The sequence below is a fragment of the Monodelphis domestica genome, chromosome 3 (assembly GCF_027887165.1).
Source record: "Monodelphis domestica isolate mMonDom1 chromosome 3, mMonDom1.pri, whole genome shotgun sequence".
Lineage (NCBI taxonomy): Eukaryota > Metazoa > Chordata > Mammalia > Didelphimorphia > Didelphidae > Monodelphis > Monodelphis domestica.
The window spans coordinates 207,286,047-207,304,834 of NC_077229.1; the positions used below are offsets into that span (position 1 = coordinate 207,286,047).

Here is an 18,788-nt window from a genome sequence, read left to right on the forward strand (position 1 = left end):
TACTTTTCTATGCCCCTCTGCCAACCAGCTCTTATTTGTGGTTCCAGGAAACTACAGCGTATGCAATGGCCACACCCTGATAAACTGTGCTGGCAGACATGGTAAACCAGGTTGAGGGTAACTGAAAGACTTCAAACCCATTGATGAGATAGGGAGGTATTTGTGCCAGGCACACAAAGACCAGAGGCAAATCAGAACAATTTGTACCAATGACCATGAAAGCAGCTAAAGTGGGAAGTGTAGAGTGCTCAGAGCTTGGTCAGACATCAAAGAAGCTAAGGTCATCCACTGGGTCCTGAATCATCACTAATACTTTTGTTTTGCCACTGGACTTTGATGACTGGAAGAGAGAATGAAGTTGGCAACTGTACAACTTCCCCTCACTTAAATATAATTTAAGATCAAGTTAAAAGACATCATTAGTGGTGTCTTTTTGGTCCTCTTCAAGTATGAAAGAAAACAACCAATTTCTTAGAAAGCAAACCTATATAGGTCCCATTCTATAGCTTCCATCTAGCACATATAGGATATTTGGTGGTGATAACCTTTTTCTTTCTTTTCTTAGCATGTCTATTCTACTGTTTTTTCCAAAATCTTCCAAAAAGGAAATATTATTGAATTTCTGATTAATTTATTGGTTTTCCTAGGGTGGGTGGAAAATAAATTACATAGATACACATTTACAGAAACTTTGAATAGTGCAATTCTCTTTCCTGAAAATACAAAATTATACATCATTACTCTGTCCCCTGAAGTCCAGCTGAAGAAGATATCAGTGGTAAACTGTTTCTTCCTCCATTAAATATATATTTTTCCTTTGCTTCCTACTCAGTGATTTGAGAACCCCTTGGCTGAGAATGAAACCTTATTTTCTGTATTCAAACACTACTGCCTAGGCCAATGAGACTGAGATGGAATTTAGGGCTACAATCCTAACAAATGCCTCAGTGGTTGGTAGAAAGAATCATCTTCCTGAAACTAAAGATACAACATAGAACAGACATGTAAATTGAATTTATAAATAATCTCATTATTATTAGATAGCAAAGGAATGTTTCTAACAATAGTCAGCAAACACCAAGGTGTTCATTATGACAACTCAAAGACACTTTGAAAATAATTTCCAAGATTCTATTGCTCCTTGCTATCTTGCCAAATATCAACTACACACTTTCTTAGACATATCTGTCTATAAGGGAAAAACAGATTGGAGAATGAGCATTTGGATGTGGAGTTGCAAAGTCATAGAATTTCCTTGTTGAAAAAGACCAAAATAGTCACCAAATCTAACCAATGCCTGAATAATAATCCCCTCTCCAACATCCTCAACAAGTGGCCATAGGAGGATTAGCAAGGTGCTTCAGTGATTAGAGAATCAGACCCAGAGATGAGAAGTCTTGTGTTCAAATTTAGTCTCAGACACTTCCTAGCTATGTGATTCTAGTCAAGTCGCTTAATCCTAATTGCCTAGCCTTTACCACTCTTCTTTGTTGGAACTGAAAACTTCATATTAATTCTAAAAAAAAAATGTAAGTGGTTTTTGTTTTTTTTAAGTAGCATCCAGCCTTTGCTTGAAGGAGAATGAATTACACTGAAATTACTCTGATATTCCCATGATACTCTGTGAACTCAGCTATTGGAGGCACTACCTGTCTGTACATCCAATTCTTTTCTTCTCTATATCCTCTTATGTCACAGGGACACCAATCCATTCAATGTCCTGAGGGCTTTTAACCATCTCTTCACATGTAAAGGAAACCAATGTAGCATATATACTTAATATACCTTTCCCCCCACTAGACCAGCCTATTTTATTGTTCACTTGTCTCTTATACAATTTCTACATAATTATTTGTTTATGCTTTCCTACAGATGCTCAATAAACCCTGTGCCCTCTTTATACTTTTTATTTAAATTCACTATACTGTGGCAAGGAATAAAGTGGAAAACCTGATTTTTTAAATGGTAAATTATTAAATGCTCTTGCCTAAAACTGAATTGAATTTCAGCGAGGGTAAAGCAGAAAGTCTCAGAAATGAATATTAAATGACAGCTAATATATGCCCTAAATTTTAAATCTTTTATTATTTATTGTAGGCTTTGGTAAATAGGTATCTTTACTTTTATAGTGGATAAAGTGCTAGTCTGGGAGTCAGAAAGACCTGATTTACAATATTTCCTCACATACATACTAGTTATATGACTCTGGGACAGTTATTTAATTCCTCTGACTGTCAGTGTTCTCAAAATGTAGAAGGAGAGGTGACTGGATTATGGAGGAAGGGATTGGAAGTGATAATGAACAGCAATGAGTATCCCAACTCCTTCACTTGTATCTGAGTTTTCAGAATCACTGGTATTTATATAATATGACCAGGTGTGAAAATGTTCATCATTGATGGGAAAGTGCTAGTCTTCTTCCAAAGGAGAATGGACACAAGTAGAACTAGAAATGAAGGCATGTGATAAGATAAGAAGCCTCCTTCACTGCTCCTTTTCCCTCTGAAGCAGGATGTTATGCCAGAAACTCTACATATGGAGATAGAAATCCAACTCCTTAACTACTTTCCTCTTGATTTTTTTTTCCCTAAAGGGACAGGCACAACAGTAGATAGTTCTGAGGTCAATGAGAAGGTTGTTCTTTGCATCAGAGGTTCTCCAAATCCGAATTGAGAGATCAGGATAGCAGCAAGAGGGAGAAGTTGCCTTGTGCTGACTTAGATGGAAGTTCCTCCAGTGGCCTCTAACAGCCTTTCTTCAGGAGATAAGTACAAGTAATGGAAAACTCTAAAACAGAGGAAGTTTTCACTCCTCTTCTCACCTGAGGCTGTAGGTCAGATGGGGACAGAAGAGAAGTCAAAGACCTTACATGGGGTAAGTTCCTTTGGACCCTGTTGGAAGTGGCCCACCCCCCTTGATGCCTTACCTCAAGAAACAAACAGTTGGCATGGTCAGAGGAAAGTCTGGCTCTTCCTCTCATCTGGGACTGTAGATCAGGTCTAGACAATCAATAAAACAATAAAGCAAGTCCTGATTTGTTCCATTTACCAGTTTCAGAGGTATAAGTGCTCACATTTAAAATTTAACAATCAGCTTTCCTGGGGCAGTTCATTCATTGTTGTTCCGTAGTGTTTTAGTCATGTTCAACTCTTTGTGACCCCATTTGGGGTTTTATTTGCAAAGATAGTGGATTAGTTTTGTTTGTTTGTTTGTTTTATACTTCCCTCTCCAGCTCATTTTACAGATTAAGAAATTTAGGCTGAAATTATTGTGAATTGCCCAGGGTAGTGTCTGAGGCCAGATTTGAATTTAGGAAGGTGAGGCTTCCTAAGTCCAGATCTGGCACTCTATCCATTGTACCAATTAGCTTCCCTGCCTATGTTTCTATATTTTTTATTTGTATCTAATCAAAATTTATATCTATTGCTCCAGCATTCCCCTATTTATAAATTTACATACATTATATATGTACATATATATATATATACATAAATCTTTTTAGTATAGACTCCTACAGAAGAGAACTAAATAATATTTTTAAATGAATGCTGTGGAGAAGTTTATACCTAAGTAATAGCTTCTACATGAGTGCCATTTTAATGCTTTAAAGTAGTCATTTAATATATTCATACATTTAATATTTTCTATGTTTTTACTCCTGTTTCTAGGTAATACAATACAAAATAAACCCTAATATCCCTTATCTTTGGTTATAATAAAGGCATTTCAAAAGAAAGAAAGAAAGAAAGAAAGAAAGAAAGAAAGAAAGAAAGAAAGAAAGAAAGAAAGAAAGAAAGAAAGAAAGAAAGAAAGAAAGAAAGAAAGAAAGAAAGAAAGAAAGAAAGAAAGAAAGAAAGAAAGAAAGAAAGAAAGAAAGAAAGAAAGAAAGGAGAGAAGGAGGGAAGGAGGGAAGGAAGGAAGGAAGGAAGGAAGGAAGGAAGGAAGGAAGGAAGGAAGGAAGGAAGGAAGGAAGGAAGGAAGGAAGGAAGGAAGGAAAAAGAGGGAGGAGGAAAAGAAAGAAGGAAGGAGAGGGGGGAACCTTCACTTGTAAGAAAATTGCATCTATATCACGTCTAAATTTTTGTGTATGAGAGCTTTCTAAATCAAAGTACATTTATATGGCTGCCTGCTTTTATTATAACATTTTTTCCTTAGATTTGGGCAAAAGGCATTTACTTTGTGTACCTAACCATCTCCCCTATTCACATCCTCCCTCACCCACATTGCCCTCTCTCCAATCTCTGGGAATGAGCTTTATTTTTCTATTGTCCGTTTGTCCTCCTTTTATTCAATTAGCATATTCATTTATATTCATATTAATATTTGCTGTTCATCATCAGCTCTGGATTGCCTCCCAACACACACACACACACACACACACACACACACACACACACTCACAAACAAGTTTTTCTTTTCCTCTTTCCTCTCTCCCATGAGTCACTACAATCTTAGTTAGATTCACAATAGAGAGTTCAGAACCTGTCGCCCACACCTTACTGTAAGCTAAAGAAACCAGCTGACAGCTCTCTCCTCTTATAAATGTCAAGTACTTAGCATGTCTCAATTTTTGGCTAGGAATAAAAAACATGCCTGGAAGATTGAGTCCTTGAACCCTAAACAGTACTTAAGCACTGAGTCCATATCTGGTCTATGCCACAAGAGGGCTTGTGATTGGCAGGTTTACTTTTATTTCAATAGTCATCAGCCTGGTACATAATTCATTCTGATTGGCTAGGGTTGGCCAGAAGCTCAACCAGCCAGAGATTTGTCTCAAGGAGGGGCAGAAAGCCACAGGTAAGTGATACACTTGCCATTGCTTACCTAAGTAATGACACTATTCTTGGAGAGGTTCCTAAAATGTAGCTTTTCTTAAAAATCAAGCTATATATTCTTTCCCTTAAAACCAGATTCAGTAGGCAAAGAAAAGGTAAATCAATTTATAAAAAAAATCTCCTTGGGCACATAGAATAAGAAGAGCTTCAAAAATCCAAGGAAAAGAGGGCAGAGTTTTACAGTGGAGAAAGCATTAGGTTTGTTTTCAAATGATATGGTTTTGAGTTTTGCCTCTGTGGATGATTACATAGAATGCTAGGCTTCCCCCCCAAACCCCTATTCTTACCTCTCTGGCACCTCCTTAAAGTTATTTTTTTTTTCAGCTTTGGTCAGAAGGATAATTAAGTGGTTATTAGGAAATGATTTGAAGTAGAACTATGACCAAGCAAGGAAAAAAGGAAGAAAAGGGCATGACACAGAAAGGGGACATGTGCTTTGTACCTCACTTTTGAAAGTAACTAGCATTTATAATTACTCACCTTATTTTGCAGCTCAGAAAGAAAGTGGCATTGCATAAAACCACACTGACATCCGTTGTGATTAGAAAGTGCTCCACACCTTGGAGAAGAGTGGAGACATAAGAATAATTTTAAATGCAAATTAAATTGAGGGGGTAGCAGAGAGAATATATAAAAGACAGTAAAACAAAACCTTTCCATTTTCCCAAATTAGCAGTCTAATGTGTTCAAAAAAAGCAGTTCGGCTTAGATCTTTACTTAAAGGTTGCATTTCATCATAATATAAAATAGGCAAATCCATCATTTTTCTTTATTCAGTGCTCTTGGATCACATTTGAAGGGAAAATTAGAAACTGTTCATTTTGGCTGGCAGTATCCGGTATAGTACACAGCTCTCTCTATTCTGTGGATTGCAGCGTGATGGAAAGGGGTCCATAACTGCTGGTAAGTACCACCTAACTTTAAGACTCCTTCCTTTTCTCTTGTCCTGTGCCTTTTCTTTGCAGGGAGAAATCATTTAAGAGATCTTTGTTGCATTTTCTCTTTCGAATGACTGAGAACCATCCAGCAGCTTTTTAAAGCTCTTGTACAATGAGTGATCTGCAGAGGGGAAAAAATCCTTTGGCTGTATGAGATGCTGATGGCTAATCTGTATATTAATTATAGCAAGAGAATGTTTAATGTACTTGAGTTAAAATAGTCTATTGAAAGATAAAAACAGGTGGTCACTGAACCATTTCTTGATGGGATTTCCATTATGTTTGCTGTGAAACCATTCCACATTCTTTGGATTGTAATTGCAAGTCATACAAGGGGCTTAAAGCAATAAAAGTAAATTATGAGATGCAATAAAAATCCTTTTGTTAACCATAAAGATGCTTCTCAGTCCTCGTTTACAATGTGGAGATAGAATTTAAAATGTATTTATTTGATGACTGGCTGTAGATTTTATTTTATTTTATTTTTCTGGACAAAGTTTTAAACAGTAAAAAAGATGACTTCTCCTGGTAACATCAGTTGTGCAGAGGCAGATGTTAGCATCACTTTCTGTTGCTAAGGTAACATTCCCTGGCCATTTTCTGATAAGGGAAGTCCAGTTGGAAACATGACATGCATTATTCCTAATAATTCTAATCATACAGCCAACATTTTTTAACTTACACTGGGGATATTTAGTGGTACCAATGAAGCCCTGGTTTGGAACTCTAGCTATCTCTGCTTGCCTGGAGCTAGTTCTTGGTTGTGGACAGTACAGAAAATCTACCTTGGGATAGGTAATAAAGCAAAAGTTGCAGCTTGTGGGAATTTTCAAAGTTCTCTCTCATTAGAATTGGTTTCCTACATTAAAATTTTCCCTGTTCCTGGGGAAAAAAAAACCCAATTGGATAGTGTGTCTAAGTGTGGTCTTAATGACTGTACCCTATTAATTCCTTTGAAAAAGATACTGTTGAGATTGGGATTCTTTATTTATGCAAAACAGCTAAGAAACATCTAAACCTGCTTAAGAGGGAAAGCCAACAGGGTGCTTGTTTCTAAATGAAGTTTATTAGCTGGTGACAGGCTAGATTTCAATAACAGATAGCTTAAGTGTGACTGCTACAATAGGAAGCTAATGGTTTCTGATGAGCAATTCCTAAATAGTTCTTTAAAGGGAGAATTCTGTTCAGCTCAGGTTGATGACTAACCTCTGATGTTGGAGGGAATGTCAGGAAGGGAAGACATTCCCAGCACTCCTCTAAGGAATATGTCACACTATGTGTCATAAAGGCAATGTTGTCTTTAAGAGAAGTCTCTTACTCACAAGTAAGGCACATTAGCTGCTCCAGCAGAATGCTCACACTGCCTACTTGTCTCAGTTGAGATTCAATGATAAGAACAGCTGGCATTCTTTTAAAGATGCTGGTTATCAAATGGTCCTTTGAAAAACTCAATGGTTGATTAATTTCTAGTCCATCTCCAAGCACTCAATATAACGAGGGAGAACTGGTAGGTTGTCTTTCTTTCTTTGGATCAATCATTGTCATTGTTATTGTTGTTGTTGTTACCAGATTATAGTATATTCATATGCTTATTAGTTAATTCTTTAAATTCCTAATAGGAAAAGAAAATTAATTTAAAGTACACACTTTGGAATAAAGGGTTTATGGAGAAAAGACAGGATATCTAAACATTGCATGTTTTATTCCAGACCATGGTGATTGTTGCTTTTATTTTCCTTTTTAAAAATATGTTTCATTTTCTAAATTTAATGTTTTTCCTTTTCTAGGAACCAAGCTGAATTTCTCCCCTTGAAAGTAAAGGATAAGCACATTTATAACATCAAGGATGGATTACCCAAAGATGGATTATTTTCTGGATGTTGAATCTGCTCACAGACTGTTCTACAGTCAAGGAGCTCAAGGTAAAAATAAGGGGGAAAGGCAGGAAAAATCCTGACACTTTTGCCTAGGTAATGGTATAGTCAAAACTCTACAAATTTGAAGGGTGCTTCAGAAGTCCAAATATAGTTATTTAATTAAAGATCGTTAACTCCTATCCTATTAATGCCCAAAGAGTCACTAAGATAATAGGGGAAGAAGAAAGCTCTTATTTGTACAATCTCTGAGAAAATAACCTTTTTCTGGTGAGATGGAAGACCAACCCCCCCCAAAAAAAAACGTATTGTTGATATTATTACTCATGGGTCCCTTGTTTGTAGACTAAAGGAGGAGGTTTTAGTAATGTGTGCCAACTAAATCTTGAAAGAAACAAGCCATTTAGGTTGCATAGACCTAGGGAATAAAAATTCTTGGCTGGATAGGAGTTACTGAGAACCAAAAGGTTGAGTTCATATTCCTGCCTTTACTGTTCTTGGAAAAGTTGTCACTCCTTTAGTGAATTAATAATTCATTCCAAGTAAGGATTAAAGAATATAACTCTCACTAAAAGGACATACATGCAGAGAAGGAACACTGGCTCAGGAGTCAGAGGAACAGGATTCCAATTTTGCCTCTCATACATAATCTATGTGGCCTTGAGTAATTTTTTAAACCTTTCTAAAACTGATTTTCCTCAGTTATAAAATGAATGGATTGGTCTAGATAGCTCCCAAGATCCATTTTATATACAGATCAGTGATCCTGTGCTCTAGGAATCTGCCTGCTGACATGTCAAATGAAAAGAATATGATTATCAACAAATAGAGCATAGTAATTATGTCCATCTCAGAAGATATTAGGGCATTTTAATCCAAACTCCAAAATGGCAGGAATAATATTTCATAATCTTTACCTTTCAGGGAATACTGGCAGTGCTCTGTCAAAATATTTAGATGTCTAAAAGATTGACTATGAAAGAAGGAGTAGGATATTATCATCCATAATTTAAATATGGGATTAAAAGTAATGTCCCTCTACTAAATCCCAGGGCAGAATCATTTTTATAGCTATGTAATCTCTCTGAACCAAGAGATGTAGGACACTAAGTTGTAGTTTCCCCACCAGCAAAATAAGGGAGTTGGATTTGATAGCCTTTCAAGTCTTTTCATTTCTCCATATCTATGATTTTATGACCTGGAAAGTTTCAAGTATAAAACCACAGGCAAATTGCATTTCCAGAACCTAAGGACTAGCCTAACTAAGGTCAGAGAAATATTTCATTAGATGGTTACCCATCATTTTGATCACAATATTTTCCTAGCACCAAGAAGGTCAAGGTTTGAATTCTGCTTCAGGCATTGTATGACCTTGAGTGAATCACTTCTTTGAGGACATCAGATTTCTCATTTGTCAAATTAGAGTGTTGAACTAAATGGTATATAAAGGTCTCTTCCCAGCTATATCTATGAGGTTATGCTCCTAAATAGAATATAGTTGTCACAATAGAGCAAAGGAAGAGTCCTTCCAATTGTTATCCCTGTTTTGCCTTTGACATCCATTCCTACCAATATCTCTTGAACCTCCCTAAATTTCGAAGTCCCCTCCCCAACCTTTCAATGGCTCTTCTTAATTGTGGATAGCTTTGGGAAAAAAGATTTCTAAATTCTCAGGTTAACCTGATTAGTTCCTGGAGTGTTTGTTTTTCTGATCTTTCTGTTATACTGTTAATTATCTAATTTTTTCTCTCTGTGTTATATAGCATCATCCCTCTCACCCCCTATTCTTGGCCAAAAAAGTTCTATTAAAATAGAAATTATTTCATGGATGTGATGATGAGGGAGTAGTGTTAGGATTAGGTTCTTTCTCTGCACTGCCATCAACTTCATCTGTGTACTTGTCTTCCCTGGGGCTGGGTAAGAGTAGTATAAAGGGAAACAACCCTCAGAGTGCAACCTTCATCTGTACATTGTTCCATCTAGTTCAGTCCAGTTAAATGAGAGAGCTCCACTGTGCTTAGCAGCAGCAGGAAATAGAGAAATGCTGTTGCTGGAGGGCCACAGAAGATCAGTGGTCCCTTTTTAATGATCAACTTTTTCAATTTAATCTGGCAGTGGGGAATGTTAAGTCTTTTTAGGAATTTGATGGCCCCAGGAAGGTTGAATGAGTCTCTGAAGAAATGCCTGGGAATTGCTCTAAAGAGAAGTGATGGTGATAAGATGTGCTACCCATCAGTAATCATGGCTTTGTTTACCAGATCTAGAAATAATAATATGTGGCATGCATATAGGACTTTGAAGTTTTGTAAGAAGTCTCTCTATAGTATCTTAATTTTGCCCCATGGAAATCCAATGAGGAGAGTGCTAGAGGTATAATTAATAACTTCCCTTTTTGCAGATGAGGAAACAAACTTGAGAGCATTAGGACTTGCCTATACTTACATGTCTATGATCAGAGGCATAGTTATTATCTAGGATTTTTTGCCCGATTCCAACTCCAAAATCCAATCACTACTTATTATATAGTTATTTAAGATTTATGAAACACTTAACAAATATTATCTCATTCTCATAACAAACATGGGAGGTAGGTGCTATTATTATTCTTTTACAGATGAAGAAACTGAGATATAGATTAAGTGACTTGTCCAGGGTCATAAAGTTAACATGTATTATTTGAAGCTGTATTTGAACTTACCTTTCTAACTCAAAGACAAATTCCTTCTTTCACTCTCTCTTCCTCTCTCTCTTTCATACATATATATGTGGTATATATATATATATATATATATAATGCCATATATATGGCATTAGCATTAACAGGAAGCATGAGTTGACTTGAGCACAACTAAATAAGAATTAGTAGATTGAATTGGCCTAAAAGGTATAATCAGTTAGATGAATGAACAGGAAAATCATCAGTTGAGTCCAACTGAAGGATAGTCTGAGTGCTTCAGTAATATATGTGAAACATTAAGAGAAATAATGAGACCCTCTAAATGTTAGGTGACAGTAGCATGTAGACAAGTTAACAGCAACAAAGAGACCCAAAGCTTTAATTCAGTGCTGACTATGTACCAGATACTCTGCTAAGCAATGGGAAAATAAATACAAGCTAAAAGAAAAACAGTTCCTGATTTCAGAAAGCTTAATTTCTTATGGGGAAGATAAGACAAAACATAAAAGAAGCTGGACAATTAGAGGGGTGGGGAGGAAGAGAAGGTATGAGGTGGGTAGGGGTGGTTATATAGACATCCAGAAGAATTCAGGCCAATGGGAAATGAGAAGATGATTTACCTGGGCACCTTCCTTAAATGGAGGGTCTAAGAGAACTATTCCATCCTCCTATTAGATGAAGGGGAATCAGAGGGCAGCAAGTACTTCTAAGGTTCAAGAGATAGAATGAATCACAAGTATATATTGGATTTCTGACTCATGTTTGGAGCTAGTACCTATTGAAATAGTTTTTATTTAGATCATTAGACTATCTAGGTACATTGTTGTTGGGGTTTTTTTTGGGGGGGGTTAATTTCTCTTTCTTTGTTGTTCTATTGTCCATTTAATTTGTTTGTGATTGTATTATTTCCCACTGGTTACTTTGGTGAGGTGTGTCAGATCATTTTTGAAAATAAATTTTCATTCCTACTTGTATGGTTCACAACAAATCATTTACCCACTCTTCTCTCACTACAAAATATATTTATCTCTCTACAAATTTATCTGGGAAATGCAGTCCTACCTTTGATTTATACAGGACAAATTCACTAACCAACCTACCATCCTATCCTTCTACTTACTATTTTAGATTTCTAAGCTCTCACACCCAGTCTTTGAAAATCCATCTTTAATAGAATTGGATGTTCAATCTGATGGAGAAAAGAAGAAGGAGATGATGACAAATAATGACCAGACTAGCCAATCAGTTAATAATATACAGGGTAATGCCAGGGCTCCCTGCTGTGCCAACAGAATGCTTTGTGCCATGCACATTATTGTTGGGCTAAAGCTCCAGTGCCTTACAATTTATCCAAACAAAACCCTTTATGGAACTCTAGTTCTTTGGCCCCAGCTAGCATCTGTTTTTCTATTTCAAATGATTCAGAATTCATAAGAAGAAAACAAAAAATGAAAGAAGAGAAAAATGACAGAGAAATACAATGAAATACTTCCAATCAATTAATAAACACCTACTTTCTCATAAGGCATCCAAGAAATAGTGGATTAAAATTTCACCCACACAGCAATCATCAGCCATAACCCAATTAGCATAAACAATTCACAGGTGCTCAGGAGAGAATTCCCACTCATCATTTGCACAAACAAATCTGCTTTCTGGAAAAAAAAAAACACTTCTCAGTGCCACCCTCTATATGAGAATTGGCAGGGCCATGTGTGGAAGAGCCTAGCACCTTAAGGACAGCTTATTCTTTTTAAGATTTTTTGAATAGACAATTTAAAACACATCACCATAAAGCTTGCATTTATAGAGTTAATGCCCTTATTTTGAAGTAACTCTGTGAAGTAGGTTACAAAGATTTTATTTCCTTTTTAAAATATTATTTTTATATAATATAAATTTCAGAATATATCTTCCTCATACCCTCCAAATATATCTACATTGTGTTTTTATTTCATAGTAAGCTCTAATTTTGGAGGAAATATTAAAATCATCATTTTCTCAGTATGAAAAAATAGATATGTTGCTATTTCAAATTTTATTCCTTCAAGATCATCCCTATCTTGCTATTAGAACAGAAGCTCTTTGAAGACTGGGATTGTTTCATTTTTGTCTTTGTATCCCTATCAGCAAAAACATTTCTGGATCATAATAGGCACTCAGTAAGTGTTTGCTGGTTACTTGATTCTGGCAAGTCACTTAACAGCTTACTTATCTACTAAGTTGTAAAACTAATATATCCTCAGTTATTTTTGGTGCTCTTAGATTTAATTTATAAATTATTTTGTGGTCAATTCAGCAAATGTGTATTAAAGACTTATTATAAGTATGGAGTACAACTCTTTAATTTTTTAAACTTATTGATTTCTTAGATGATGAACTGGCCATTGATTGCCTCACTCCTATGGTGACTTAGGGTTCTGAGTGTGGAGCATTAATTGGATTTAGGGGAAACTGTAAGAAGAAAGGTATGAACATGATTTGATTTAAGAAATGAATACAGGCGTGCTTGTCAAAAACTTGCAATTATATAATACATATATATCACCTTCTGAATACATTGAGACTCTATTTGAGTATTTAAAAATTATCTTGATAAATAGGGAAAATTATCAATCATCTTGACTGGCAATTAATAAAGAGGCAGCAGGAAAGGTTTTTTTGTCCTAGCCATTAATATTCTTTCCATCTTTCAATTAACACATATATCATGCATTATTAATAATCATTGCGTGCATTTCATCCTCCTCCAGTAATATCTATGTTCCTTCATTTTGTCTTGGTCTCTCTATTACCTAGCACAATGTTTTGCATATAATAGATACTTTGTCCAAGGGAAGAGGTATAGTGTATTGTCTAGAACACTGGACTTAGAGTTTAGACAATTCAAATTTTAACATTTATTCACCATTTGTCTTTTGACAAGTTACCTGATCCTATTTTTCCCCATTTTGGAGTCCTATGTTATCTATTATGTTTGCCTTTTTATAATTTTCTTTAGTCTTATGTTTTAATGTCAAAGTTTTTATTCAGTTTTGGTCTTTTCATTAGGGATAATTGCAAATTCTCTATTTCATTTAATATACATTTTTTACCCTGAAAAATAATATTCCATTTTTGCTCAGTAGATTATCCTTGGTTGTAATTCTAGCTACTTTGCCTTTTGGAATATCTGTCCAAGCCCTCCAATCTTTTGGATGGAAGCTGCTAAATCTTATGTTATCCTAACTGTGATTCCACAATATTTGAAAGGTTTATTTCTGGACCCTTGGAATGTTTTTTCTCTTTAACTTTGGAATTCTGGAATTTGTCTATAATAGTACGGAGAGATTTTATTTTGGTATCTCTTTCACCAAGTAATCTGCGGATTATCATTTTAAATTATTTCCTTCAGCGAGCTTTTGTACCTCTCTTTCCTTTTGGCCAATTCTAATTTTTAAAAAATCTTTACCTTCTTTCTTAGAATCAATGCTAAGTATTCATTCCAAAGCAGAAGACCAGTAAGGGCTAGGCAATTGGAATCAAGTGACTTGTCTAAGGTCACACAACTAGGAAGTGTCTTAAACCACATTTGAACAGAGGACCACCTCTCATCTCTAGGCTTTACACTCTATCCACTGAGACATTTAGTTGTCCTGCTAAGTCTGCTTTTTATTTTTTAAACCCTTACCTTCTGTCTTAGAGTCAATACTGTGTATTGGCTCCAAGGCAGAAAAGTGGTAAGGGCTAGGCAATGGGGGTTAAGTGACTTGCCCAGGTTCACACAGCTGGGAAGTGTCTGAGACCAGATTTGAACCTAGGACTCTCTAGGCCTGGCTCTCAATCCACTGAGCCACCCAGCTGCGCCTAAGTCTGCTTTTTAATGGCTCTTTTCTTCAATAAATTATTGTATTTCTTTTACCTTTAACCAATTCTATTTCTTTTTTTTTCCTTTTAAACATTATTTTATTTGTTCATTTTCAAACATTATTCCTTGGAAACAAAGATCATTTTCTTTTCCTTCACCCCCTCCCACTACCCCTCCCATAGCCGACACGCGATTCCACTGGGTATCACATGTGTCCTTGATTCAAACCCGTTTCCATGTTGTTATTTGCATTAGGGTGTTCATTTAGAGTCTCCTCAATCATGTCCCCTCAACCCCTGGAGTCCAACAGTCACTTTTCCTCCGTGTTTTTACTCCCACCATTTGTCCTCTATTTGTGGATAGTGTTTTTTCTTCTAGATCCCTGCAGAATGTTCAGGGACATTATATTGACGCTAATGGAGAAGACCATTACGTTCGATTGTACCACAGTGTTTCAGTCTCTGTGTACAATGTTTTCCTGGTTCTGCTCCTTTCTCTCTGCATCACTTCCTGAAGGTTGTTCCAGTCTCCATGGAATTCCTCCACTTTATTATTCCTTTGAGCACAATAGTATTCCATCACCAACATATACCACTATTTGTTCAGCCATTCCCCAATTGAAGGGCATCCCCTTATTTTCCAATTTTTGGCCACCACAAAGAGCGCAGCTATGAATATTCTTGTACAAGTATTTTTCCTTATTATCTCTTTGGGGTACAAACCCAGCAGTGCTATGACTGGATCAAAGGGCAGACAGTCTTTTATTGCCCTTTGGGCATAGTTCCAAATTGCCCTCCAGAATGGTTGGATCAATTCACAACTCCACCAGCAATGAATTAATGTCCCAACTTTGCCACATCTCCTCCAGCATTCATTACTTTCCTTTGCTGTCATGTTAGCCAATCTGCTATGTGTGAGGTGATACCTCAGAGTTGTTTTGATTTGCATCTCTCTGATTATCAGAGATTTAGAGCACTTTTTCATGTGCTTATTAATAGTTTTGATTTCTTTGGCTGAAAACTGCCTGTTCATGCCCCTTGCCCATTTATCAATTGAAGAATGGCTTGATTTTTTGTACAATTGATTTAGCTCTTCATAAATTTGAGTAATTAGACCTTTGTCAGAGGTTTTTTTTTTTTTAATGAAGATTGTTTCCCAATTTGTTGCTTCCCTTCTAATTTTGGTTGTATTGGTTTCGTTTGTACAAAATCTTTTTAATTTGATGTAATCAAAATTGTTTATTTTACATTTTGTGACTCTTTCTATGTCTTGCTTGGTTTTAAAGTCTTTCCCTTCCCACAGGTCTGACATGTATACTATTCTGTGTTCACCTAATTTACTTATAGTTTCCTTCTTTATGTATAAGTCATTCACCCATTTTGAGTTTATCTTGGTGTAGGGTGTGAGATGTTGATCCAAACCTAATCTCTCCCATACTGTCTTCTAGTTTTCCCAGCAGTTTTTGTCAAATAGTGGGTTTTTGTCCCCAAATCTGGGGTCTTTAGGTTTGTCATATACTGTCTTGCTGAGGTCACTTACCCCAAGTCTATTCCACTGCTCCTCCTTTCTGTCTCTTAGCCAGTACCAAATTGTTTTGATGACCACTGCCCAATTCTATTTCTAATATGTTGTTTTCTTGAGTATTTCTGTGTCTCTTTTACCAAGGTGTTAATTCTCTTTTCATAATTTTCTTGCATCACTCTTGTTTCTTTTCTTAATTTTTCTTCTAACATTATTATGTCTTTCTTTACCTCTTTCAAGAATTCTTTTTGGGGCCACATTTTTTCCTTTGAGTCTTTGCTTGTGTTTTCACACATTTTTGTCTTTTGAATTTGTGTCTTGATATTCCCTGCTACTACAGTAGATTTTTATGATCAGATTCTTTTTTCTTGTTTTTTCATGTTTCTACCCTATTTCTTGAATTTGAACTTTATTTTAAAGTTAGGCTCTGTTCACCTAGAGGCCTTTCCCCAATCTTTAGGCTTCTTTCAGCACTATTCTTTTCAGACTCAGTTTTGGGATTTTCAAAGTTTTCAATACTTCCAAGGGAATGTAATCTGGGGAGAGATGTGGTCACAGCTCTCTTGATCTGTACTCTGGTATTTATCTAAAAGCACCCTTGCTCCCTCCCCTATAGCCACAAGAACTAATATTCCTGTCTTCCTTGGTACTGTAAGAAGGACCCATCTTCCCTTTTGACTGACCACAAATATTTTTCTCTGTCTTGGAAATGTGACCCAGAACTGCACATGGGTAAAGACGTTGCCAAATAGCACCTGGTCCTACACCAAGTGCTAGCTGAGAGTCCTTTCTAATCTCTTTTTGATCTGTTTTCCACTCCTTACCATATCTGAGCTGAGAGCTCCAGATGTCGCTGCTGCCACCACTGTAGTTCTTTCCACATCCACTGCTGGTGTTATTGCATTGTATGTGCCATGCCATCCCCCACCCCAGTATCACAGACCTTTCTTACTGATATCCAAAGTTGTCTTTGGCTGGAAAAATGTCTTACTCTAATCTTTTATTGGCTATGTCTTTCTGGAATTCTACTCGATATGGTATTTTTAAGTTGTTTGGAAGGGAATGTTGGTCGAGTTTGTAGATTTCGGTGGGGTTGCTGCCTCTTTTCTACCACTTTTGACTTCCCTATATTAAAGTCTTGATACAGTACTACATGCTTCAACAGGGAGTTCAATTTTAAGTAAAATCAGTTTGGCTCTACCTTCAATTGGGGCTTTCTTTCTTTTTTTATTTAAAACCCTTACCTTCCGTCTTGGAGTCAATACTGTGTATTGGCTCCAAGGCAGAAGAGTGGTAAGGGCTAGGCAATGGGGGTCAAGTGACTTGCCCAGGGTCACACAGCTGGGAATGGGGCTTTCTTAAATGAATTAGTTTCCAATTTTCACTGTGGAATGCTTTCTTTTCCCTTCTAATGATTGGACTAAAGGTGAATTTCAAAGGGTTGTAAGTCCCTTTTGAAATATTTGCATAAACTGAGCTTTTGAAAGTACCAACATTATTTAAAATTCTAGTCAGTTTTCATCAAAACCCAAATCCTATGTTAATAGTTATTGATACTAAAGAAATAGGTGAAAATGTAGCTTGATAAGTCTACAAAATCAGAACATGTTGCAGAATGAAAGAGGACTGGGGGAAGATTCAGCCATAGCTGATTAAAAATAGGTCTTACTTTATTTTTGAAACCATATTTTAAAATCTTCTGTTACATTTAGTTGATTTTGCACTGTTTGGTGAATCAATTTGATAGGTGACAGGCATACAAAGAAACTGCTTTGTATAGCACAATTTAATCATTTTTCCTCCTTTAATCAAGATCAGAACCTTGGCCTTAGAATTAACAAAGTGTTTTGAAAACTTACTATAAACTCTATAATTAACATACATATTTGTTCCTTGGGGTCAGGGGACATGAGAACATGGAAGAAAGGGTGTCCAGGAATATATATTAATATTTTTGTTTCTGTGCATTTTGATGTTTAAAAGGTGAATATAATATTTCTGTCATTTGAATCTATGAACCTATATTTTTTAAACATTAAAGGGATTAATTACTTCTCTAAAAATATATTGTTGATGTGAGAATTATTTAAGTCAGCTGTACATCAGGTAAAATCAGATCATAATCTCATCAGAAAAGATTTTACAAGAAAATAAAAAGTAAAAGAATAATGAGGAAAGGATATTTAATACAATTAAAATAATTGAACCTCAAATTAATTAAACAAACAATTGTTTAAATTGTCATTGAAAATTACTACAATACTTTCACACAGAAGCATAACAAATGTAAATTAATTGCCATAACAAGATTAAAAGAATCCAGAAAGCATTTTAGTCAGTAAACATTTAACTTACTTGCCAAATGGAGAGAAATGGTTGCCAAAGGAAACACCAATTTAGAATATACACCAGTCTGCAAAATCTTACAAAGAAAGATGAAGAGAAGTATTATGAGAAGTATTGTTTCATATGGCATAGAAGTTGTAGAAGGCAAAACAAATCTAAACAAAGTGTGGCAAGATATTTAACCAAGAAAAGCAATTTCAAGGGCATTTTAGGATGAAAAGAGGATTGCAAACAGAAGAAAAATTGAGAAGATTTCCAAAAGTCATTTTAGGAAAATGGAATTTTCCATCACAGAGAGTGGAATCACTACACTTGAACACTAATGTCACAACCCCCAAGGCACTTAAAGAGGAAGTAGAAATTGGAGTAAAATAAAGTTAACAAAGATGGAAATGAAGCAAAATTGGGCCAATATATGGAAATCTATACTGTAGAAAGTACAATTGTGAGGTTATTTAGAGACTGATAAGATATTTGAATAAGGGGAAGATACTAAAAATGTGCAAAATATCATAGACTTTATTAGTACTGAGAAAGGGTAAATGAGAGAAGGTAAATAACTATTAATTTATCTCTCTTCTATATGAAATGTTTATGATAATTATCTATATTCAAATTTAAAACATCTTTGATGAGAATGTTAATTTAGAAAACTAACAAGATTTATAGGACAAGCAAATAATATAAAAGGTTGCATCATACTTTTATATCTTACAATTAATTGAAAGATAAAGAAAATATGCTCCTTCA

The 18,788-nt window shown here is 35.7% G+C and overlaps 1 protein-coding gene across 3 annotated transcripts in view; it reads left to right on the forward strand.

Annotated features, from left to right (window-relative positions):
• The first annotated feature begins 4,611 nt into the window (after nucleotides 1-4,611).
• Nucleotides 4,612-18,788, forward strand: part of PHACTR1 (phosphatase and actin regulator 1) — a 670,567-nt gene continuing 656,390 nt past the window's right edge. The window contains exons 1-3 of one of the 3 annotated variants that reach the window (XM_007487934.3): nucleotides 4,612-4,797; nucleotides 5,613-5,738; nucleotides 7,561-7,695. In XM_007487934.3, the coding sequence (XP_007487996.1) occupies nucleotides 7,620-7,695 (76 nt within the window). In that variant the 5' untranslated portion in view covers nucleotides 4,612-4,797; nucleotides 5,613-5,738; nucleotides 7,561-7,619. Of the gene's footprint in view, nucleotides 4,798-5,330; nucleotides 5,739-7,074; nucleotides 7,281-7,560; nucleotides 7,696-18,788 lie in introns of those variants that run through there. The other 2 variants (XM_007487940.3, XM_056823442.1) reach the window with 2 other exon arrangements.